Source organism: Amphibalanus amphitrite, unplaced genomic scaffold (genome assembly GCF_019059575.1).
Source record: "Amphibalanus amphitrite isolate SeventyFive unplaced genomic scaffold, NRLGWU_Aamphi_draft 001842F_arrow, whole genome shotgun sequence".
NCBI classification, from domain to species: domain Eukaryota; kingdom Metazoa; phylum Arthropoda; class Thecostraca; order Balanomorpha; family Balanidae; genus Amphibalanus; species Amphibalanus amphitrite.
The window spans coordinates 1-25,966 of NW_024883335.1; the positions used below are offsets into that span (position 1 = coordinate 1).

Sequence of the window (25,966 nt, forward strand, 5' to 3'; positions counted from 1 at the left end):
AGAGCGAGAGAGAGAGAGAGAGAGAGAGAGAGAGAGAGAGAGAGAGAGAGAGAGAGAGAGAGAGAGAGAGAGAGAGAGAGAGAGAGAGAGAGAGAGAGAGAGTTCGCCCTTCGTCCGTTCTCCGATTCTCTGTTTAGCTGTTGTAAGTTGTTGGCCGTGCGCACCCAATTTTCATTTGCCCTGTCCTGTATGCGGCTCCTGTCCAACTGCCATTAGCAGTGCCCTAATGACGATTGTGAAGTGAATTCGGAACAGCATTTCGTTCAAACTCGCATAGCGCCTAGCGGCACTGTTTACAGCTGACAGCAAGTGACGAATGAAACGAAATAACACGCAAAAAGCCTGTATTTCACAGTTATCATGTCTTATGTGCCCTTTTATCTTAGCAGAATGCTATGACTAATCCATCAAGAAAACTAATTATGCCGTTGCCAACCGGCCGTCTAGATCGGCACACGAGCGAGTGTTTGCTCTGTGGGTGGCCCTCCGACAGGCGATGATTAATTATTTGGATGGCCACCACGTCTTCAGAACGAGAGAAGCCAAGTGAAAGGACTGCTTCGTGTGTTTCTGTGTACATAAATAAATGCATGCGACGAAAGGGAAAAGAGCCTACGGGTGACGGAGACACCCTTCCTGGCGAGGGTGGGCGATGGGCGTGGGTGGATGGGCTGGAATACTGATACGAATACAGAGCAGGTTTGGAAAATAATGACCTTTATCATCTCTCGTCAGTGGGTTGGCGCCAACTTCAGTGAGCGGCCATCCTGAAAGTGTTGCACACTGTCGACATGCATGAGCGCCTCCTAATAAGTTCAGCATTATTCCTTAGTGGTGCTTCCCCCTAGGTTCGTCCACATCTTGTGCAACTGAATGTTGCAGCTACATTGCTTTATAAGACTGCTGCACAGGCACATCAGTCACCCTGCATGTATACTAGCACTAGCGCCGTATAGATCAACTATGTGCATTACCTGGGGCTAGTCTGACACCATAGAGGTGCTGAGCCAAATATTGCGGGTCTATTCCAGTCCTAGGGATGCAAATGTAGCTACTTTCCTTTCGTGCAACATCAGTTTCTCAATCATCTCGAATGAAGGTAATCCACTTTCGACGTTACACATCCCTGGTTAATTATTCAATATTAAAAAAGCGCTTATTTACACGAACTCCTGAGATCTCAGTGCATTTAACTTTAAATAATAAGGAGTTATACGCATCACTGGCACTTAGTTAAAGGTAGTGTGCCAGCTTTCCTGGACCGTATGGAGTTAATGGCCCAGATAAGGAGAACCGGATTTTTAGAACTTATCCATACCTTCAAAACTCATGGAAACGTCTTAAATTCTTCAAATTTTGAGTACCCCAGTGCGAAATTCGCCCCGACGGATTGTCGGTCGTACCCCAACCACATTTCACACCACTATGAACAATAAATGCACACACTGAAATCGCTATTACCGATATGCTCATCCAATCAAGTTTCGATAAACCCGTTCATCATCATCTCCTGCGGTTTCGAACACGCCTGTTAGGTGGTGCGGTAGACCGCGCCCAAAGCCAGGGCCCCGGTAACGTGAGGTAGCCGAGTCGGGGCAGCGTGCGCTGACCCAAGCCGGGGCCGCGCGTCCTCCCGGTGTCATGTGATAGCCCGGGGGGATGCGGTAGACCGCGCCCAAAGCTGCGGCCCCGGCTTGGGTCAGCGCACGCTGCACCGACTCGGCTACCTCACGTTACCGGGGCCCTGGCTTTGGGCGCGGCTTCTGCTCATACTTTGTGGTGCGGTGGTGGTGCGTCGGGCCGCGCGCTCTGACTGCGGCCAAGAAAAATGCGTCAGCTGATCATTGTCATTTCTGCCACTTGCGTGTGGTGAAATGGGGTCATAACTTAAGAGACGGCTTTTTCATATCAATTATTTTACATAAAATCATATTTCAAACCATAAATAATGTTCGACAGCCAAATAAAAGAAACAATACCAATACAGGCTTACAGTTTAAGGCTCGACATTGTGTTGTCTACGATTAGACAGCTGATAACTCATTCCCGTACGTCGTAACTCTATAATGACCTTTGCTTATTGTCACATGTGCGCCGCATTCGCGATTGTTGCCGACGCCTGTTTGCAGCTCAGCCCACTACAGTTGTTATACATATCGAAAAACCGATAAACTTTTAGGCGAAAAAGGCACTATTCCAGGCCCATTTTTGATTTTTGTGCGATATTAGGTAAAAACAGAAGCTTCTTTTCCTAGGAAAAATAAAATGGGAAATCTTTCAAAGGTGGCACACTACCTTTAAAGCTTTTTTCTGACGGATGTTGTGAGTTGTTGCGCTTTGTTGTTCGTTGCTTAGTGGAAGGAAGCACCTGGATGATTGGGCTGTGATTACCGTGAAGCCACACTGTTTTTTTCTTTTGATCGTAGCGTGTTATCGTCGTTACCTGGTGAGCTCCGGCGCCCGGCAGCGACTGTAGCCTCTGCCGGGGGTCCGCGTACAGCGGCTCCAGTTGACCGGTCAGGTCAGAGGCCAGGGCAGTCGGCAGTGAGCCGCAGTGGACGGCGGTGAACCCGTGGCCGTCCACTGCCGACTCGGCCGGCCGGTACAGCGTGGCGTACGGACACAGCTCTGTGAAATACATACAGAGAGGAGAAGTTAAATAACGTATAACTGACATAGCTCTGTAAGACTATGGATGCAGGAAATAATTACTTAACAACACCAGCCCTGTTCGGTACACGGGGATATGGGGTCAATATACGGGCACAGGTCTGTCCGGTACGATACGGCGTATGTACGGAGTACGGACACGCCTCTGTCAGAGACAGGGGACGGATGTTTTTTTTTTTGCGGACACATCTGCGACCCTGCTCGGTTTGTGACCCCATCTCTCAGTCGGATCATTCTGTTTTCAACCAACAGAAGGCGCTATACGGAGAATATCCCATTGCGTTATCTCAGTCAGACATTCTCGGACTCAACCGCGGCCGCTGACAGCTGCCTTGAACACTATTCGCCCGTCATCCATATGCTGACTACGACCGAATCTCTGCCTCGATTATGGATGACCAAACACTCGAGGGTATCAAATCGTGCGCGGCTCCCATTTTCCCGGTACCCTGGTCTGTCGCCATCGCCGGCCGGTGAGGCGGCGAAACGGTGCGACCTTGTCGATATGCCCTCTGACCCGAACCCACGCGCAGGCCGCCGGCGGCGCTCGCACATTCACTTCTCATGGCTCACTCTCATCTGAGAGTGCCCACAGGGCGGAGAGGTGACGGGCGGGCGAGGCGGGCGGACGGGATGGGGATGGAGGGAAGGACAGCGGACTGGGGTAGCCGGGGGCGGTGTGTCAGGACGCTGTTCAGATGCACCAGTGGTAGGGCAGACCAATCCATCGCCGGTGAATGGTGGGCTGACCAGCATAAATGTGTGGTCAGGCCTGGCGGAACTGTAGATAATGAATTTGAGTTCTGGGGTGCCTCGACTGCAACAACATTGCCGCCCATTAGAGCGGCGGATGAGATACTAGTTGACACTCGAGATTCGAGATATGCTGGTCATGAAGATTGCAATGTCGACAGACAACGGGAGACATGAGACATCGAATGATCACCGGAAAATTGGTTTAGTTCCCGCCCGCAACCGCAACCGCATCAATATTTTTAAAGTGAGCGAATCATCCCACATTTGTCGCATAACAGCATTAGATGCCGACCACCCTATTCAAATGCAATGTGTAATTCATTTGACACAACCTACCAGTTGTGTATCATTACAAAGCGATTAACCCAATCAGTTCTGCCAGATGACCGTAGCACCAATATCCTCCCAAGCGTTCAGGCTTGCACACCGGTCGATCCGCGGTCTCACGTCTACTCGACTCTACAACTATCAATCACTTTCAGCCAACTGAGACAGATCACAGACCTGACCTTGGGTGAACGCGTGAAAGAACGCTCATGCGTCAGATTGTAACTACAGTTCCACGCATTTTGCAATGGACTTGTTAGAAAAGATTCTATAAATTATTTTTCGACACTACGCCATGGGTGTCTTTGCCACGATGAGCTTGCAAAATCAGTCCGACCGTGATGTCAAGATCTTCGAAATCCCACGTGATTTCCTGGGCTAGCATCATGGACGTAACAATCGAACGTTTATTTATACATCCATGGATAACGCACAAAATCTTTTTAATTCGCGACAATAGGAAATCACGTTTAGAGAGAACACCAGTGATTTTGCAGATTTATTTCAAAATAAGACCGATGAGCATGACCGACCACTCCATCGGTGACCAGCCGCCACAATATACCGTGAAAGTCGCAGACCTCCAGGACTGACCTTCCTGTTTGAGCAGGTCACCGGGAGGTGGCGCCAGTGACGGCGGCGGCGGCAGCGACGGAGGCTCGACCCCCTTGGCAGCCTGGGAGTAGTCAGGTGGCTCTGGTAGGTAGAGAGGCACCTTCCGACGGCCTGGGAACGCAATGGAGTAATAGTCAAAAGTAAAACACATCCCCCTGAGCAACATAAGAAGAGAATAAACTAAGAATGAACGATCGCAGGTAATTTCACACGGACATTCCAACGTGCTTCACCCGATGGAGATGGGAGAAAAAACAGACAGATGCAGAGAGAAGGGGAGAGAGGGAGAGGGAGGGAGAGAGAGAGAGAGAGAGAGAGAGAGAGAGAGAGAGAGAGAGAGAGAGAGAGAGAGAGAGAGAGAGAGAGAGAGAGAGAGAGAGAGAGAGAGAGAGAGAGATATGAAACAGACGGAAAGAGAAGTCAGGGCAGGTCGCTGGACTTGGCATCTGTCTGCCCAGTTATGATTGCCTAACCCGATGTCATCAGTTATCGCCCCCGCGGTGTCTGCCGTCTCGCCGAGCTGCGGGTGTGTGCATTCAGCGCCGACAATCGACGCACCGCGCGGGGGAGCGAGAGGTGCCGATCGTTTCACTCGCTAACAATGGTCGATCGGTAGGCGAGAGACGAGCTGCCGTCAGAGTCAGCACCATCAAAGAGCTCGGCAACAGAGACCCAGCCCCCCCCCCCCCCCCCCGGAGACATCCCATCGCCACCAGGCACTTCCCATCGAGCGTCTAAAGCCAGTTTACATCTGACCCGGCGGTGACCCCTACTTTTCTCCGAGGCGTCACCGTACAATCACAAGTCACCGACGCCGCCCGGGGTCGCGGGAGGTCAGCGGCGGTGAGCCGGCGCGGCGACACTCACGTTTTCTGACGCAGAGGTAGGCGGCGGAGACGATCATCAGGAGGCTGAGCAGGGAGGCAATCACCGGCACCACGACGCGCAGACCGAACGGGGCCGGCGCCGGGGCCAGGTCCGCCGGCCCGGAGGAAGCGCCGACGTCTGTCAGAGCAGGGTATAAGACATTTATCAGACAGTTATTTAATGGACTTCAGAGTAAAGAACGGGCATCTAAGAACATCAGACGCGAACAGAAGGGTATCCAAGGGGGTATCGGATGATTATCAGACGGCATCAGATTGGAATGGGATGGGTTTCAGCCAGACAACCGCATGGGTATCAAATCAGACAGGTGTTGAAACATCTGGTAGATGAGGCACTAAATCCCGGCATCGAAAGGTGTTATAGGACGGAATGTCGAAATGGGTCAGAACAAGTCATCAAAGCAAACTCGGGTCATTCATAAACCATCACACATTGTTCATTCTATGAGGAAGATAAATCAAATAAACGGTCACTGGTAATTGCACTTTAATTGCGCGGTGTGGCGTGTACCCAGTTCAGCCAGTTTCCGCTACAAAAATCGGTTTGATGGGAACCAGGGTGCCACGCACTGGCCGTGGCCTGGTTACCAGTCAGTGCGTGTAAATGACCGAGGCAGAGGGGCTACAGTTCGTCTGTCCTAGGCGCACTGGCGGGACATTAATCTCGTTGTCAGCGCCCCGCCCCATGGCGTCCCACGCGTACCGTCAGCTGGTATTGGCACAATACGAGTGGTGTGCACAATACGATGTTAAGGTCAGGTTCACGAGCGAAAATGGTATGCTTTGGTACAGAAGTACATTCTTATTATAATTCTATCATATCATTGAAAATAATCACCAACCACACAGCAGACCTTGTCGATGAAAACCTTTGACGTAGGACGATTGAATCAGATAACGTGGGGCGTGAAACGATGCAATGTACCTATAGTGCAGCCGTGTGATTGAATTGTGCGTAAAAAAGTAAATATATGAATTTAAAATAAAAACTCAGATCTCCCAGTGATTCTCTACGGATAGAAAGTGACTCTGACAATCCGATGAGAATTATGAAGTGACATGAGCAGATTCCATCAATTAGGAAACCAAAAAGACTCTCAGCCTATTTGTGAGCGTTTCACTTTCGCATTCAATTTTGACCTTCAGAGTGTCATGGCTCAAGGACTGAATGTGCAAATGCGCCTTGACATGGATCTCTGCCCAGTGTCCGTGCACAAGTATGTACGCGTATATCTATCTTGATCATAACAGTCCATGGAAGTGATAGGACCGGGCAGCGGGCCCACCGCACCAGAGATACATTCTTCCCGCAGGCAAGTTATTCATTATTCAGCAGTGTTTGTAATGTCCCGAGACAAGGCACATGCTGAGGTACTTTCTCTTCCTGGCTGTCGAATCACATGTTCGCCCAAACAATCTCTTTCCTCCTTTCCTCTCTCCCTCTCCCCCCCTCTCTCTCTCTCTTTCCTCCCTCCCTGTCCTCTCTCCCCCTCTCTGGCATCTATCTCTCTATTAGCAGAAACATACCAGTTTTACCTAATCCATATTACAATCATTTGTCATTTAAACCCTTCACATCTACCATTCTAAGCCAAGGTCGTTTGAAAGGTCAAGGCAGATTTCGTACTGGTTTTGTGTTCTTTCTGAAATACAGATGAACCAGGTTCGCATGCATAACAACGGATGGAGACTAGCTATTTAGATTGGCTGTGGTCCAAAACATAATTGAGATGCAAGGTGAGTAAGATGAAGATTCACGGTTACACCAATTTGTGTCAATTCGAAGCTATGTTTGATGAAGCTTAGACGGTTTTCGTGGATATAGAGCACTGAGCAGACATGCAAATGCTGGTCTTACAGTTATTGTTCTAGCTCAAAATGTCATCAATAAGAATTAATCATATTTAGTCGGCTTCTAGCATTTAAAAGAGCAAAGCTGTCAGAGACCAGTTCCCATAAAAACGGTCGATAACGAACGTATGCGATAGAGGAGACACCCAGTATCAAATTAAGCCGGAAATCAGACAGTCTAAACCTTCTGCCTCATGGCCCGACTCATTCCCTCGCTTATGGATATAACGACGGTGTCAGGTACTGAAAAGAACACTGAAAACGAACACCGGTCCGCCCCGACCCCGTCCGTAACGGCTGCCGTCACCACCGACATGAGCACTGCAAAATAACACCAAACGCCGTCCGTAACGGCTCACGTCACCTACCGACGGGAACACTGAAAAATAACACCAAACGCCGTCCGTAACGGCTGCCGTCACCACCGACAGGAACACTGAAAACTAGCACCAAACGCCGTCCGTAACGTCTCACGTCACCTACCGACGGCGGCGGGCGTCACCAGCCGTGACGTGAGTGACGCGGCGCCCGCCGGGCTGACGGCCGTCACGTTGATGACGTACTCGGTGGCGGGCAGCAGGCGGCGGATGACGTGCTGCCGGGTGTCACCGGGCAGCTCGACACTCACTGTGGACACGGGGAGAGACCTGTCAGCGATCTATGGCCGCTGGAGCTCGCTGAACCACCAACAATGGGAGGAAGCTAGTAACCATCGGTAAAACATTCAATAGCCATGAATATTTAAACAGAATGTCGAATCCATGACAAACGCATTTCGGGAACATGTTGTTCTGGGATTCTGAACCGACTCACAAATAAGTTACACAAACTACCGGCTGACCGGCACTGTATAAGTTTGACGGTTCTGCAGTAGTGAGTGGGTAGGCTGTGCCGCAATGCACGGAGACTGCGACGCAGCCGTCTCGCCAGCCAGTGCCACTGGCACTCGCTGCACGGGCTGAACAGAACACTGTACAGTTGAAACAATGTATTCAGACCATGATACCACCATGAACAGATTGTACGGAGTTCACGTAATCGGGATCGTCTGTCTCAGTCTCTGATATGACTGGTGAATTGATAAATCAATATAAAGTGTTTAAGATCGTGTTCCTGTGTTCTTATCAGTTAACCCCGTATGATCTTACTGGTGTGCTCGCCGTCCGCGGGGGTCCATCCGATGACGAACCGTCGGACGGGGCAGTCGGCGGCCGTCCACAGGGCCAGGCGCACCACGGCCGCTGTGCCGTTTACGGCCACCAGACGCGTTTTGTCGGCCAGGGCTGGCGGGCGGCCGGCTGTGCGCGCTCGGGCCGTCGAGCTCGGCTCACTGGCACCCAGTCTGGGGACGACAGAGTAACGTGACACAGTCTACGGGAGTATAAAGTCGTTAACATGCTGACTTCCCCACATCTCAGCAGTTCCATTTCTTTCGTTATTGGACAGGAACATTAGGCGACCGGCGCTCATCCTGCAGGTGATTATGCAAAAAAAAAAAAAAACAACTAAGCAAAAGTGTCGAGTAACTGACTGGTAAGCTATATGGAGTGTGGATGACGGCATGTGGTCACACAGTCTGAAACCTTGTCCACTGTGGCGAACAGTATTTACTCCACCCGTGCGATCTTATTAATTACCTCTGGAAACGAAGTCAATACAGGAAGGTGCATCCAACATTATGCTGTGGGCATTTTGTCCGCTGACATGAAAACATGACATTATTACTTAGCAAGCATAATAGGTACTGCTAATACCATTTCAAAATATTTACGCGTAACGTGTTGCCGACGTCCTATCTTAGTAGAAAGTGACTGTCACTTTACCAGCCCTCCCACACAAGGCTGGGATGCTCGCGCGTGACACATGAGTTGCGCAACGGAGATGTGACGTTTGCTTATCAATATCTGTGATCGGCTGGGATGACACTTGTCTGAATGTCTTTATGAGTTTTCAGTCATGCGTTGAGCAGTGAGTCGCTGGTATTTTATCGCTGCTGTATTTGATTAGAAAGGTTCGTCGTGACACCGAAGTGCCCCTCATCCACAGCCTCAGTTTATGACACGGCGCTAAATAGCCGACGGCGTAAGACCGGCAGCCAAGGAGCCCACAGAACACGAGTAGCGTCAGGTGTTGCAAGTTGCAGCTCACGACGGGTTATTTTTGGAGCATACTCCCATCAGCACTCCGTAATTGACTGTCTGCTGAAGTGAGCCAAACACTTACAAATCACAAATATCAACCTATTTTATAGACAGGAAGGAAAGCGATTGCGTCACCACTACCAGCGAGTGTACTCGGCACCAACATTATTAGAACGGCAATACCTGTGCAAGAAATATCAAACCGCGCATATAAAACACAAGCAAAAATGAAATGCTCAGGCCAAGCCAGGCCAGATCCTACCAAACTCACAGAAATTCCCTCAATGTCAAAGGGTCGTCTGCTTAGGTCAGGTCAAGTTTTCATGTCCTCGCCGCCCGAGGAACAAATGGCTGTCCAGTGACGCAACAGCGCGCACTGCCACATCTGAACGGTGATGGATGGGAGGCACTCTCTCATTATCGGTCATTTGTACGCGCTTTGACCACAAACCGTGACGTCATCAACGCTTCATGGCAGTACTTTGAGCTGCCGGACTTGGTGGCGTGATCTGCGTGACGTCGACTTAATATGCGTTATAGACAGTTTTATATTAAATATGTAGACCATGCGTGGCAATTGTAACTTGTCAGAAGTTATCGGTGGACTGAAAACTCACTTGATAGTCAAGGGACCTGTAATCTGCTGAGAATGCCCGCCGGACTTTGGACAGTATTTGTGTGAGAGCCACGGTACCATTATTGTTGTAAGCCTGTGACACCACGGGTACTGGGTGTGTCTCCAGACACGGAGCTGCGTAAGAGTTCATTTTCTCGCGGTGTTGACTCACTTTGTCACATTTCTTTCGTTCTTTGATTTACTACGAACCGATATGATTTACGTTCGGATGGTTGAACGTTCAGATCGTCCAAGATAGTGGCCGTACGACTAGAAACACAGAAAAAATACCACAATGCAGCGTCATAGGTCTATTTCATCGCTTTCAGCACTCCCTAAAATGCGTCTTCATCATAGGCGGCGGAACGGGGAGGGCACCGGGGCACCTTGCCCCCCCCCCTTTGATTTTGGCATTTTAACATTAGCCCTATGGGCGTTGCATGGAAAGAATGGGACCAAAAGTCGGCAGTGCCCCCCTTTAATTGAAGGTGTTCCGCCGCTACTGGTCTTCATTTAGTGAAAGCTGTATCCGTTCGCTGTTTAGGTCACCACAAGCAGGGCTGCGGAGTCGATGGATTTTCGGCGACTCCGACTCCGACTCCGGGCAGAATTGTCGACTCCGACCGACTCCAACTCCCGACTCCGACTCCGCAGACCTAGCAGGGCTGCGGAGTCGACAGATTTTCGGTGACTCCGACTCCGACTCCGGCTCGGGTTTCTAAAATCGACTCCGACTCCGACTCCGACTCCGGTCACAACTGTCGACTCCGACCGACTCCCGCAGCCCTGAATCCAAGTATCGCGCAGCGATATTGGCCATAGCTACATGGTATGGTGAGAAAAAGTTGTTTTGTACCTTGATGCGTTCGAAATTGTGGCATAAAATAGTCTCGCATCAGTAGTGATTTTGACGTTTCATTGACCACTGGTTGTCAGCAATATTGTTTTAAAATAAAATTTGACCGCATATTACGGAAAGAGCTGCTGAAGGTTTCTCAATCGTCTTCGTGAAGTATTTATGACATTTTAGCCCACAAACTAAGACACCCACTTAAAAAAAAAATGGACGGTGAGTTCGTGCATACTGCATGAACATACTGCAAACACAGGCCACAAATCGTCGTCTTTGACCTACCAATGGCGAGTCACTGCATCGAGACGGTGAAACGAAATTCCTCAGTGAGCGCAAAGGCACTGCTCCCGACCAGCGCGTCATCTATGTATAAAGCAGCTCTCAGAACCACCGCTAGATGTCTGCAGACCAGACGAAGTGACAAGCATACAAGCTATGTCGAAGCTTCCGTTGTTTACTTTGGCCCAGGGATGCGGAGCCGGAGCCGGAGCCGGAGCCGGAGCCGCCGGAGCCGGCATATTTTGCCCGGAGCCGGAGCCGTGAAACAATATAGCCCGGAGCCGGAGCCGGAGCCGGAGCCGTCAAAAAAGGGGGCGACTCCGGCTCCTTTTCTTAAGAGGAAACAATTATTTACCTGGTTCGGTTTGACAGTACAAGGCGTAAAACAATGTGGTATTCAAAATAGCCTTGTTATACAAATACAGACGCAACGTGTACCAATCCCATCGCCTTTTTTCTTCCACCCGTATCTAATTGATCGCATAGGGGATGCACTGAGTAGAAGCCGGAGCCGGAGCCGCCGGAGCCGGATCATTTTACTCGGAGCCGGAGCCGGAGCCGGAGCCGGAGCCGATTTTTTTCTCCGGAGCCGGAGCTGGAGCCGGAGCCGTCTGAAATTTCCACGGCTCCGCATCCCTGCTGAGTTTGGCCATGTAGTTTTCGCATTTCATGTCAATAGTCTTCTATAAGTCTTGTGAATCAAGTTGAATGCATTCCAGGAAAACCATATTGATATGATGAATAGCGCGCGCCCGTTTAACTGCATCAGAATGCCAGCAGAGCGATATGTCTCGCTTTACGTGGCTAATTTATCATTCCGAACAGGCCAGGTATCCATTACTAGCACCAGACTAGTTGTTATTGTTACCCCTGGAAGTGAGTTGGACATATGGCCAGTCATGAACGTTGTATGTCTGTGAGCGCTGGTCATTTGACCAGTTCAGGGGTACGGCCATTGAACTGTCGGCATTAGGAGCTGCAGGAGCTGTGTATCGACTGCAGTCGACAGGTGCCGCTGTTCCCACCATCGGGGTGTATGATCGGCCCCCGAAACGGTACGTAGCGAATGAAGCTTTCAACAAACCCTGCAGTGGCCTAATTCAACTTGCTTGGGGGAGGGGGGAGGTGATGCACCTCTCAAATATGCAGCATTCGGCGTCCATGATGAACTGCTTCACAAGTGCAGTTTTGGCATGAGCGGCTATGCTTCGAGGTAGTTACAGACTTCGGCTGAAGATGAGAGTATTCATTTATTGCCAAATATAACGCAGCACCTGTATTGGGTAACTGGTCTGTTGTAGCGCAAGTACTGGCCTATTGAAGGCCCTCAACAGAAGTTGGTAGTCGGCGTACTTTACAAATTCTCACCTGTTGAAGGCCCTCAGCTGCAGCTGGTACTCAGTCCCACACGTCAGTCCCGCCAGCGTGTACTCGCGGACGAAGCGCTCGAGTCCGACCTCCATTCGCCGCTCGTGTCCGGCGGGCCAGTACTGCAGCCGGTAGCCCCTGATGACCAGGCCGTGGGGGTCTCCCGAGGACCAGCGGACGGCCACAGAGTCCGAGGTGACGCCGCTCACCAGCAGGGACGGAGCCGGTGGCACTCCTGAGGGCGTAAAACAGATGTCAGAGAACGGGCATACATGAGGAGCACGGATCACACGACATGTGACAGACTTAGGTACAGGGAAATGGAATATGAAACAAAGATCGATAAAAAATAAAACTCAATATGCACTTAAAACAATATCTAATAAAGAATGTCGATCGTCAATCATTAACCCGCGCCCCGCTGGGCTATTCAGCCATACGCGCCCTGCTGGAGGGGGGGGGGGGGGGCAGATTCTGCCCCCCCCCCTGTCTAACTTCCGAACCGATGGTCGTAGAAAGACGGGGAAAACTGCAAACGAAAGCTCTTAACAAGGCGAATCTTAAGAGCCCAAATTTTTTGCTTAAGTAGGTCAGAGGTCAGGTCAAGGTCAGGTCAAGGGTACAAAATGCAAGTTTCTACAGTATCGGCCTTGCACCGTAGTTGCCGAAGAATGGACTGAGACTGATTGCCCAAAACGTGTTCTTAGACTACCAAGACAATATCCGTTGCATAAAATGTCATTCAAAGGTCAAGGTCAAGGTCAGGTCAGGTCAGGTCAGGTCAGGTCACCAAAAACAAATATAGAAATGGCATGTGCGACACATGTTTTATGGGTCATTTTACTCATAGAATTCAATAGGCACACTCAATAAGTGATATGGACCACCTCTGGATGAATTTCAGGTCGAGGTCAGGTCAAGGTCAGGTCAAGTGAGGTCAAATTTTGAAGTTGGTTGCTAAGGCCTAGAAAGGTGTCTATCTGATGCAGTTTTTCACGGCAAATCGAATGGTGCTATTTGTGTTTCAGTACGAGGTCTAGAACTTCCCAAAAAAAATCATTTTTCAAAATGTTGTGTCGTATCGTCATAAAATTTTGAATAACTCCCACATTTTTTACCGATTCTTCTAAAAATTGGTATGTAGGTGCACATAGACCACTTCTCTTACATGTATTCCGGTTTTTTCGATACACTCAAAATTTTGGATTTTATAATAATTTTCCAAAAAAAAGTTTTTTGAAAAAAAATTTGGGCCAAAATCCAAAATATTCAAAAAAACCGAGATAGCCATTTGATAGACAAAGTAGAATCACGTATAATCTTTTTGTTACGTCTTGATTCCTTAAAAAATGAAGATGTTAGCGGCGTTTGGAATTTTGCCGTTTTTGAGGCGAAAATGGCGAACATGACGTCACTAAAACGTCAATTTCTCAAAAATGTTCTGACGGATTTCGCTCAAATTTTCAGGGAACGTGTCAAATTAATGTATGATAAGGTACTGAACGTTTGACGTCGCTGGCGTAACGCGTTTAGAAGTTATTGGCGAAAAACGGGAGGGGGGCAGATGCTGCCCCCGCCCCCCAAGCGGGGCGCGGGTTAAGCCATACATAATTACCACTTAGATGCATGTGAGGGAGGAAGAGAGGAAGGGGAGGGGAGAAAAAGAAAGAAGAGGAATAGAGAGGAAAAGTGAGTGAGAGAGAGAGAGAGAGAGAGAGAGCGAGAGAGAGAGAGAGAGAGAGAGAGAGAGAGAGAGAGAGAGAGAGAGAGAGAGAGAGAGAGAGAGAGAGGAGAAAGAGAGAAGGGGAGCACCCACCGAGCACGGTGACAGCGTAGGTGACGGCTCCGCTGCTCTGCCCGTTGGTCACGCGACACGTGTAGTTGCCGTCGTCTGCCCGGGTCACGTGGTCTAACCGCAGCGACCCGTCCGGCCGACGGCTGAACCTGGGAAGGAGTTCGTTTGACTGTGTCATTTGGTAAGAGCATGCAACAAAATACTATTGGACATAGTTACGTGTATAAAATGTACAGCTGTGCTTTATCGTACATCACGATTGGAATAAAGAACTAACTAAAGATAATAATTGCCCTATGGTCCACCTCACTAGGCGCAAGATTTATCTGTTTAGGTAAAACAGCCTCAATGTGTCTTTGGGAAACGCCGCTGATTTATGTTTGACAACTGAACTGTGTTCATCGGACACACTAGCCATTTCTGAAGCCAGCGAAGCCACTTCTGATCGATACCCCTCACAACGTTGAACTGGCTGAACGGCTAAAATTACGAGCAGTCCTTTTGTCTCCGTCAAAAGGCTGTCAATAATGCAACCAAGAGGAACGTCAATTTACTGGAGATCCACAAATAACAATGGGCTGGTGAATATTTAGCTACTTACTGATACTTATAAGAGGACGGTGAGGCTTTTTTGGAGCATCGAGTCGACACTGCGATTTTAAACCTCGTTTTGTGCATCTTATCGCGTCCCAGTCATAATTTCCAGTATATCACACCCGCTGCTCCCATTGTGGCCGGGCCTCATTTGTTGTAAAAATAGCGCATCCGACCACCAAATGGCTCATTAATTTCCATAGCGAGCACCATCCCGAGCGGTGTGATGGCTGAGCCACCGCCGGGCCGCGGGCCGTCGTCCCACCGCGGGATTTGGCTGCGCGGCGCGCCGCCCCGTGTTTTGATGGGACATTTTACGACGCTCAAACCCAATAAAGTGGCGCGCTCTGGTATCGGAACGGCGTGCTCTACGACTCAGCACTGCTGAACGATCAGAAATGGCAGAGCCGTTGACCCAGTGGCCGGCCAGCCGCGGCCGCTCCGGTCCCCGGCCGGCTGCCCACGCCAGCCGCGATAACTACTGCGTGGGCAGGATCGGGTCGGGGGTGGTGTGACGGATTTTGTCCCGTAGGTTTTAGTAATACCACGGCTGATAGATAAAGCTAAATCACAGGTGAAGTGCGTAGTCAGATTTCAATGACATAAGATCGTCTTTGAGTGACAGCTGAGGGACGTCGTCTATAGCCTCAACGACCTACACTTCGTATCGACTATGACATGATACGTAGTCGGCTCTTTTTCTGCAATGATCTGGAATCGCCTGCAGGCTGACCCGGCACCTCTGACCTGTGACCTCTCACTGACCTGGGGTCATCCAGGGGCTGTCCGTCACGCTCCCAGGTTGCAGTAGGTGTGGGCTCTCCGACAAACTGACAGGGTAGGCTGAGAGCGCTGTCCTCATCCACAGCGACTGGGCGACTCAGAGAGACCAACTGAACGGGAACTGGGGGCAGAAGACGAGACTGTTAGACACGTCTGGAAGGGAAGGGAGCGACTCAGAGAGACCAACTGAACGGGCACTGGGGGCGAAACGACGAGACGGTTAGACGGGTCGCAGGGAGAAATGGAGCTGGGAACAGAGGAATGGACGGTGATGGGGGGGGGGGGACGAAAAGACAGGTCACTGATGCGACGAGGGGTCAAGTGAGGTCACGACGATAATAAGCATATAAAGGGCGATTTATCTCGAAGTACGTCAATGGTGGTCATCAAGGGTCACGGAGGAAGATGCAAAAAGAAGTGCTCAGGGAAAGTCATACACTGTTACTGGCAATAAAAGAGGCTGCACATGGTCACATCATCCCTCAGGATTAATCAAATTGCAATGATAAAAATCAACAGCAATGAACTGTCAGCGATTATATTGACTGACCCATTAGGCGCTGGCCTGGGCCCGGACAAGCCCTCCAGAGTCCTTACCTGCGTCGCCGAGTGCGGTGGTGAACGGTACCGGTCGCGACGGCCGCCCCTCGCCGGCGGCGGTGTGACCGGTCACTCGGACGGCGTAGTCGCCGCTCCGGCTGAGGCCCGACAGAGGGTACAGGGTGCGGGAGGCGGGCACCCCGACCCGCTCCTCCGAGGCCGCCGCCGTCGGCGACACCGTCCTGAAGGACATACAAAGTACAATATATGTCGATTAAACACAACGACACCGTTCTGAAGGAAACAAAGCAAATAAATGTCGCACAAACACATTCCTGATAGACAAATTTGATTCTCCGTCAAACTGAAGCAAAGCCAAACCAAATCTATAAACGTCTGGCAAAAGATATCGTCAAACAGTTAATCACATTTTTCAGGCAGACCTCAATCAGCAGTCAGCAATGTCGCGAAACTAAACAGACAGAGCGCGAAACATACGAGAAACCACTGGCGCTGTACGGTTAGAAAGTCGCACGAAAGACGACGCATCCCCATCGACCAGGTAGGCATTTAAGCACACACCGACACCACCAAGCCGGGCGAATAGACCTCTAAAATACCTGCAAACACTGCAACGCCGAGCCTGCTAGACTGACTTGATGTAGTAGCAGTATGAGGTGAGCTCGCCGTTCCAACTGACCTAATGTATACGCTGTAGGAGGTGAGCTCTGACACCTGATATAGACGCTTGACCTGATGTAGACGCTGTACTGACCTGATGTAGACGCTGTAGGATGTAAGCTCTGACACCTGATATAGACGCTGTACTGACCTGATGTAGACGCTGTACTGACCTGATGTAGACGCTGTACTGACCTGATGTAGACGCTGTACTGACCTGATGTAGACGCTGTACTGACCTGATGTAGACGCTGTACTAACCTGATGTAGACGCTGTACTGACCTGATGTAGACGCTGTAGGATGTAAGCTCTCCGTTCGGATGTTCCGGCGGTAACCAGCTGATCAGGGCACTCTGCTCCGACTGGACAGCCACAGAGACGGCGGCAGGCTCCGATGGCACTGCGAAAAAGGATTCGTATTGAACGGCTGTATGGAGAGTACTGCGGCAGACGAAAGGTTCATATCAGAGACTGGACGGCTTCGGGACTGCGGCAGGCTACGACTACTCTGTGGCATAGAGCAGAGATCATATCACAGAGACTCACGGAGACAGCGGTCGGCTCAGATGGAGCTTTAGCCACCATAGAAGAGGGAGGTTCGTATATGACACTGCACGAATACTGAAGAAATAAGTAAAATCTCGGAGGAGTGGGATGAACGATTACATGCATATCAAAGATCACGGTCACAGCCAACTTCGCCAGACAAAAAATTAAGCATATCGAAAGAGACGAATAATCGTATACCCTCTTAAACCATTCAAAAAGGCTGGCATCCTTTTGCTACCTTTTGTTATTATTGATTGGCATACTTTAAGGATGCGTTACAAGGTCCCATTATTATAGCGCATTGAGCCTGTTTGCAATCGTAGCACGCTTCAACATGACAGTTCAGAAACGATGTGTTGACGTGTATCAAAAGGGTCAGTGGATGGTGCGGAATGTCTTTAAACAAAGGCACAGTGCAATTGAGCGCTGACCCACAACAGCTTACCCAAAGCTTGTAGTTGCATGCAAGATGCAATTTTGCGACTATTTGGATTATTCATTTGATGTTGTACCTATTCGACATCAAATGTGGACATTACGTTATGCTGGCAATTATCCAAAATACCAAAGGACAAATCTCCCAAAGAGATGTTAATTGGTTCATTAAGTTTTTTTTTAGCTACATAGGTCAATCATGGTCTAAATCCCCGTTGCATTGAAATATTAACTGGCCTCGTTTTACGACACATGGAAGATGAGCTTTGCAAGGCAGTAAAACATGCATCATTGTTTCACTAAACGTTTAGCTGACACATCAAAGGATATAATTGCTTTCCGGGCCATGACAAGCAGTGGCACCTTAAACAGATATTCGTGCATAGTAGAGGTAAAGAGATTCAACATTCTGCTTTTAAAGACCGTCCGAAATGGGCATCGAAAAGATAAGATTTTTGGGTGTTTTCAATGCAATACAGCAATGTTTTGTGTAAACGATCTTGATAGCTGTATTGTTGCGGCGCATACTGGCACTGCAGCAGCGGCGGCAGCTCGTCCTCACCGTCCTGTCTGGTGGCGCAGTAGACGGGCTCGCTGAACACGCCGGCCCCCACCCCTGTCACCCCCGCCACCCTCAGCGAGTGGTTGACGTGGGGACTGAGGTCGGAGACGGTCACCGCCGCCTCCACCACGTCCAGCTCCGAGTAAAACAGCTCACCTGGGCACAGAGCGCGGGGCGGGGCACGTCAGGACAGGTCAAGATGGCTTTGCAGAGTGAATAAAATAGTTGGCCAAGCTAAGCTGCACACAAAACAGGACAGGTCAGCATCCTAGATAAAGATCATACAGCTGGCCTGAACACATTATATCTCTGGGTCTGGTCAGGTCGGCGCCAGCGTCACAAGAAGAGTAATCGGTCGATATGAGGGATCGCCGACAGCTTTCCCTGTGATAAAGGTGCCTTCACAAGGCAGCTTCCGAGTTTTGAGCCATACAACATCCGTCTTGCGACCAGTCAACTTCAGCTAAAGTTTACGGTCATGGTTCAAAAGTTGGTAACAACCGTTCAGACTGACTGATTTATACAAAATACAACACGTTGTGCATGACAAAACATAATAATAAACTGTAAAACACTTCTTTTTCCATTTTCTCAAATAATTGACCAGCTGATCCCAGAGACAAGGCACCGTGTACCTATATTTGTCTTCCCCGTCCACTGGCCGTCTTGCCGTCTACCCTCCTTCTACCCTCCATCTACCCTCCTTCTACCCTCAGTCTACCCTCGTTTTACCCTCAGCCACTGACCGTCTCTCTCCTGGGTCGCCTCCGTTTTGACCTTGTATCCGCGCAGATTGCCGTTGGTCTGTTCGGCCGGCGGCGGCGCCCAGCTGAGGGCCAGCCGTCGCGGTCCCAGCGACTGACACCTCAGTCGGCCGGGTGCCGCCGTCGGTACATCCTCCAGGGTCCTCACCAGTCCGGCCGGGGCGGCGGGCCCGCAGCCGCGCTCGTTACAGGCAGATACTCGGACCCGGTATACTGAGAACGGCTGCAGTGAGACCAGCGACACCGACAGGGCGCTGGTGTTGAGCTCCGAGCCTGCCTCGGCCGCCGGCGCTCCGTCAGACGTGTTGGCTCTGAAACAGCCGTCGGTGGCACATCAACTCCGCAGGCAAATGAGACGTCCACGGCAGAGGCTCTCCACATGGCAGCCGGAGTGGCGCCGGCGGATAAACCGATCGCCGCCAGCGCATCCTGCCACGCCTATCATACTGAATTGAGTGGTGAACGACTGCAAGGCAAGCGTGATCACCTATGAAATGGAGCTTGGCGTCAGGCTCGCTGTGATTAAAGAAAGGTTACAGATGGGACCAGCCGCAGTGCGACAGTTAATTTATCCGGGGGGATAACTTGGAACACGGGAAGGTCACAGAGGATCAACTCCAGCCACGAACGAAGACCGGCGAAAAGTCAGGCTGGATCAAGAAGGAGACATAGGTGAATTGGGGGGGGGGGGGGTAAAATATCGCTGGATTATGAGGCGAGCCACCGGATCAGCGGTTGACAACGCTATCAGGAAACAAGTCCGTATAAACTAAGAAGAGACCTCACTGGAGGCAGAACATCAGCACGTGTCTTTGGGACTAAAAAAGGAATATCCATAACTGAGCAGATGGCTAGAGAGGACAGAGGAGAAGCCGTGGAATGAATGAAAGGACGGCACTACCCTGGTGGAAACGAGCAAAGGGTTCCAGTTGGGGATAAACGAAGAGATGTTGCTACCTTGCGTCTAAGGATAGACGACGAGTGAAGGGAGCAGAGGAAGTAGGTATTTCTGGACCGAGGGTGCCAACAGCCGCCCTGTGACAGTCTGTGAGAAGTCGCCGGGAGCTGTGAGAGGACCCTCCGCCGAGTGAATTCCCGCCGTCCCGGCCCAGGCGTCGATGCGCCGTCGCGCCGGTCGATGTCAGCCGGTCGTAGCTCTCCGTGTCGGTGGCGGCGGCCGGTCCGTTTGGCCCGCGGCGGCTCGTCGGCTCGCCGATGGGAGCATCCCGACCCTGAGCTCGCCTGATGGGCAGTGCCGGCGCCTCCCGAGCCGATAATACGGCCGTCAGATGAGGCGCCCCCCCCCCCCCCTCCTCCAGCGGACGGCACCAGTTAATGAACGGTGAAGATGTGATGAGGCGGTATGACCGATGGCGCGGCCGGTCGGTCCGCTGCGCCGACGGCTGACACCCCGCGTGTGGCACCACTCGTCCGCACGGCTCAATGGCCCATGAGATGAGCGGCTGCCAGCTATGTGCGCCAGCTCATATCTCGGGGACCGGCAGATATATAGCGCCCGTGCCGGGATGGTTCGTCTCTCCATTAGCTGACCATTACCAGAACATCAGTCTCTTGAGGAGACGCTGCTGGGAATGCGACCGCTCACCACTGACAAGTGTATGATGGTACTGATGCAGTCGTCCTAGCCGGACTGTATAATGCCGAGCTCAATGGCATGACTTAGCCTAAGGCTGGTCATGCCTTAGGCTAAGTCATCGATCACATGGATCCCCCCAGCCTAAAGATCAGCAGCTACCGCGTAACAGCAACCATTCTGAGGTCACTGACCAGGTAACTCAATACGCAATCCGATGAGTCTTAAGGTCACTTACCTCTCCAGGTGACCTGTCCTGCAAGGTCATTGACCCTCATCAGTTGACCCGTCTTGGCTTCCTCATATGATCCACCCTGAGATTGTCACTCACCTCTCCCAGGTGACCCGGTAGCCGGTCAGCCGTCCGTGGTGTGACCCGACCGGCGGCGGTCTCCAGGTGACCTTGACCTCGGTGGCGGACAGGGGCACCAGGCTGAGCTCGGCGGGCGGCTGGGACGGCGCGGCGGGCTCTGTGCGCACGTGCAGGGGTCGGCCGGGCGGTCCGGCTCCCAGCTCAGTGACGGCCAGCGGACGGAGGACATATTCCGTGTCCGGCTGGAGACCGGAGAGGCGGACCCGGCGGCCCGAGAGCACGGCCGTCACCGCCGTGTCCCAGTCTCCTGAGAATGGGAAAAGATACAGAAATACAGAGATACAGATACAGCAGACAGCACGGCAGTCACCGCTGTATCCCAGTCTCCTGAGAATGGGAAAAGATACAGAAATACAGAGATACAGATACAGCAGACAGCGTGGCCGTCACCGCTGTATCCCAGTCTCCTGAGAATGGGAAAAGATACAGAAATACAGAGATACAGATACAGCAGACAGCGTGGCCGTCACCGCTGTATCCCAGTCTCCTGAGAACGGATAGAGATACAGAAATACAGAGATACAGATACAGCAGACAGCGTGGCCGTCACCGCTGTATCCCAGTCTCCTGAGAATGGGAAAAGATACAGAAATACAGAGATACAGATACAGCAGACAGCGTGGCCGTCACCGCTGTATCCCAGTCTCCTGAGAATGGACAGATACGGAAACAAAGATCATACAGATGCATCCCCTACAGCTCGACCATTGCCGTGAGCAGTCCCGTTATATGCGGCACAGTGACCTGGTAGTGACCTTCAACCGTCTGAATTGACTTCCAATATTATCCGTCCCCTGCAATAATATATTCCTCACATCCCTCAGTTTCCTGCGGTGACCTCCGTTCCCTCACGTCCACTCCCCACATAACCCCGTCCCCCGCAGTGATCTCCCGTCCCCCAGTTTCCCAGACCGCAGAGCCGCAACGACGGCCCCGCGGGGCGGCGACTCGAATTGACGCCCGGATACCCGGCTGTCGTTAGGGACGGATATTCATGGTTTCTGGGAGGACGTTTCATGACAAACGTCCTGACGCGGAAGATAAAAGCGGCTCGGTGGAGCTCAAAGCCGTTTTATTGTTTCCATGAAGATTTACCGACCGTAAGCGGGAACGGTCATGAGTGCTTTACTGAGTGTGACGTCTTCGCCTCTCTTAATACGCCTCAACGTCGAGATTTGTGCAAATTTAGAGCCTTTATTGCTTCATACATTTTAGAAATATAAATTAAAGTTTAAAACAATTCTGCCACTAAATTGAGAATGAGAAATGTCACGGCAAAACCGCATTGTTTAAATCCATTTTTCAATCATATCAGACTTTGGGGTGCTACTTTCTACCGACTCTCTGTATGTCGCTGCTGACCTTTATCATTTATATGTAGGTAGCTGCACGGATCCTTATCTGTAAGGCGACTTTTGGCACTTACTTGCCGCCGGCTTGTATTGCCTGGCAATGGGCACATCTGTATCTGTAAACATAAGTATGTGCATATGCGACTATGTACTGACCTGCTGCCGTTTTGTACTGGAGACGGTAGCCGGTGAGGTGCCTGCTGACCTTGGCCGGCTGGTGCCACTCCACCGTCAGGGACCTGCTCAGAACCTCCACCAGCCGTACCCGGCTCGGCGGCAGCGGAGTATCTAAGGGCACATGGGTTACGGGAGGTCAGAGGTCACGCTGGTCACTACTAGCTTAATGAGGTTGCATAGGCCATGAGAGATAAATAAGGTCACAACCAGAACCTAAGTCATCTCTGAAGTATATGAGAAGTTAATGAGGTCACAAGGGTCATGGGAGGTCTTCGTGGTCACAAGTCTCAGAGGTCTCTGAGGTCACAAAGGTCACGGAAAGGTCACAGGAGGTTCCTTATATCACATGTCTCTCAGGCTACTCGTCGATAGGGGCATGCGTCTTTGCGGTCCCATTATCACATATCCATTGTATCTGTATAAATATGCAAATGCGTCCAGCAGACAGTGCCTCACGACCGTTCGGGTCGTTCAACGTCAGACCTGAACACATAAACTATAACCCTCGCCCTGGCAGGGGGGGGGGTCGATGCGACCCCCCCCCCTAAGGTTTTTCAAAGATAGCGTAAAAACGGCGGCGCGCAGCGCCGCCAAATTTGGCACAGCCTATGGGGCAACCTTTTTACATATGACCTGAAAATTTCAGGTCCGGGTGACCTTGGGTCAGGTCACCAGGTCAGAAAAACCGGTACAAGGTCATGGTCAAATTTCAATTTTCTTTTTGCACCTGTCCAACTCACAGTTTTGCACTGATTTCCTTCAAACTTTCAGGATGTGCTAAGTTCACCGAGTTGTATAACATATAGTTCGGGTTTTTTGAGGTCACTGACCTGAGGTCAGTTAGAGGTCATTACGTCGTAATGTTAAGCCTATGGGAAAATACTAAATTCGGAAAATACTGGAGATATCCGCTTCGTTCTATCACTTTTGTGCTTTGAAACCACAGTAATTAACAGCAGGTCACTTGGTGCTTCTTTGTTTGGTGTACTTATCCATGGGTCAGGTCAAATGAGTTCAACTGAGGTCAAATGACGTTTTTGCCAATAACTTGGCATTTAATGACGCTAGAGCTTAAAAAATGGTATCATTGTGTTTCTGGTGATCAGCCGAATCGAATGATATGCGATATGATGCAATTTGGTTAACTTTAACTTAATTTATTAATTTAAGTTTACTTAAAATTTAAGAAAAACTTTAAGTACACTTAAGCAAGCTAAAAAGTATATCATTCGACGCGCCTTGACGTGCTGAGTTCGCTGGTGCTTTTCTTTTTGCTCTATCTTAATTAGATCAAAAGTTATAAGCGAAAAACTTTTGACCTGTTTTTAGCGAAATTTTTGCATTTATACCCCCCCCCCCAAAAACCCCCCTAAATATTGACCTAGAGCAACCAAATTTGCACAGGGGCGAGAACTCCAGGGGGCCCACCTACCTACCAAATTTGGTGTTTCTAGGTGCCATAGGAGCCAATCGCGAGGGGGGGGGTCGCATCGATCCCCCCCCCCTGCCAGGCCGTGTTATGAAAAATGCCCTGCCAGGGCGAGGGATAAGACATCACCGACGTTTGCTAATCTATTAGATACCCACGGTCAGACGCTAACTGAATACAAAATAGAAAGCCGTCAAAGATGATAAAAAATGTACTTGTGCTGGTGTGTGAGTTCCTCTGAGATCGAGTACCATTGAGCTCACCTTCGATCTCGAGGTGGACGGTGCGCGTGGCTGTGCCCCTGCCGTTGGTGGCCCGGCAGCTGTACTGGCCAGAGTCGGTGGGTACTGCTCTCAGCAGCACTAAGCTGCAGTGGGAGCCGTTCGCAGCGTCCTTCCAAGGCCGTATTACCAGCCTGGCGGTACACGGTCCAGGGTGAGACGGGACAGTAGGTAGAGGAACGGACGGTAATCAGATGTGACGGGGATTCCCCGTCACATCTGATCACAGACACCCAGGATATGCATAAAAATATAACCCGTTCCTTCTTCATCCCAAAATATATAATAAAAGCATGCATAAACATGCTTGCTTTTATTAAAGACATATTCATGATTACACGATGACTGTCATGCGCCCCTCTGAGGCTGTCTGAAACTGCTCCATCATTACACTGAAAGCAATTGTGACAGCGGTCGTCTTACATACTTTGAAACTCAGGTTCCTGGATGATACCGTGAGTTTCACACTCCCACTGTGATAAAATTGACTTTGATTATCCCACTGACACTGTAAATATGTATCAATGTAAGTGTCTGGAGCTGTAAATGTAAATATCTGAACCTCGGTGCTTCATTCGGCTCACCTGAAGCTGTCCTGGACGGGCTGACCTTCCCTGAACCACTGCAGCGAGAGCGGCTCATCTCCCTCGGGGTCACAGGTCAAGGTCACGTTCTGACCCTCCCTGTACCGTTCGACGCCACCCAGCTCGGCAAACGACGGCGCAGCTGCGACAAAACGTGAAAAAGAACAGTGAAGTAGGCTGTTCTATGGTCGGACAGGAATAACCTAAACATACAATGACGCATGAAGACAAGTAGGCGTAAAAACCAACAAGACGTGTGCTTGACAGAATACATAAAAGACAAAATAAACACAATAAGAAGACGAAATGAAACGCTTGCTACGGTCCAGTAATATCACTAGGATCGACAATGCAATAGACACACTTCGCTTTATCCCCACTGCACTGTTGAGCTCATAACATTTCTGCTCTCTGGAGGTCAATCATTGCCAGCGCGCAGCACTGAGCCTTATTGGACCACCAGTGCGCTACCAATCGTCGCCTTATTGCAGGTGCGGGACGGTATTAACACCAGCCGTCTGAACGCGCGGGCGGCGCCTGCACCAGGTCTGAACAGCGCCATATAACAGTGTCCGACACACGCAATGGCGCAATATAGTGCACTCGGGGAACTTACAGCCGAAGAATGGAGCCGCACGAACGGAATACAGACGAAATGATACGTTTGGGCTAATGCGCCTGTCTGATTGTGCCTTTGGACGTCGAGCGATTGTTGCTCATTTTTTCTTTTTAATATTATTTTGTTTAGGCAATACATGGTCGATCAGAAGTCAGAACCGTTACCTTAGCCTGCTAAGGCATCTTCTGAATAGCTACGGTAAATCCGATAAATTCGAAAAAAGGAAAAAATAATTAGTCAGATCATGCGACGAGCTATGACAGTAAACTAACCAAGAACGGATTGTTACACGTCTTCTATCGTCTCCTGTCTGGGCCGATTGCGTATTTCGCCTCTGACCTGTGATATAAGTATTCGCATCTGGCTCTGATGCATAGGTTAATAGGGTCGTTGAAACACAGATTTGCGGGCTTAAGGTGCGATGAACTACCCCGATAGGCAAACTAATCCCACTCCGTCTCAGAGAAAGGTTCAACTTTGGCAATCAAAC

General features: G+C 50.4%; 1 protein-coding gene across 1 annotated transcript in view; it reads right to left on the reverse strand.

The window, feature by feature from the left end:
- Nucleotides 1–2,443: 2,443 nt before the first annotated feature.
- Nucleotides 2,444–25,966, reverse strand: part of LOC122375448 (Down syndrome cell adhesion molecule-like protein Dscam2) — a gene marked incomplete at both ends in the record, with an annotated part of 82,931 nt that continues 59,408 nt past the window's right edge. The window contains 16 exons of the mRNA XM_043354842.1: nucleotides 2,444–2,628; nucleotides 4,348–4,479; nucleotides 5,236–5,373; nucleotides 7,590–7,733; nucleotides 8,255–8,448; nucleotides 12,364–12,598; nucleotides 14,180–14,307; nucleotides 15,518–15,656; nucleotides 16,133–16,317; nucleotides 17,040–17,157; nucleotides 18,304–18,459; nucleotides 19,050–19,378; nucleotides 20,993–21,281; nucleotides 22,543–22,674; nucleotides 24,256–24,407; nucleotides 24,858–24,999. Coding sequence (XP_043210777.1) covers nucleotides 2,444–2,628; nucleotides 4,348–4,479; nucleotides 5,236–5,373; nucleotides 7,590–7,733; nucleotides 8,255–8,448; nucleotides 12,364–12,598; nucleotides 14,180–14,307; nucleotides 15,518–15,656; nucleotides 16,133–16,317; nucleotides 17,040–17,157; nucleotides 18,304–18,459; nucleotides 19,050–19,378; nucleotides 20,993–21,281; nucleotides 22,543–22,674; nucleotides 24,256–24,407; nucleotides 24,858–24,999 — 2,798 coding nt within the window. The remainder of the gene's footprint in view (nucleotides 2,629–4,347; nucleotides 4,480–5,235; nucleotides 5,374–7,589; nucleotides 7,734–8,254; nucleotides 8,449–12,363; nucleotides 12,599–14,179; nucleotides 14,308–15,517; nucleotides 15,657–16,132; nucleotides 16,318–17,039; nucleotides 17,158–18,303; nucleotides 18,460–19,049; nucleotides 19,379–20,992; nucleotides 21,282–22,542; nucleotides 22,675–24,255; nucleotides 24,408–24,857; nucleotides 25,000–25,966) is intronic.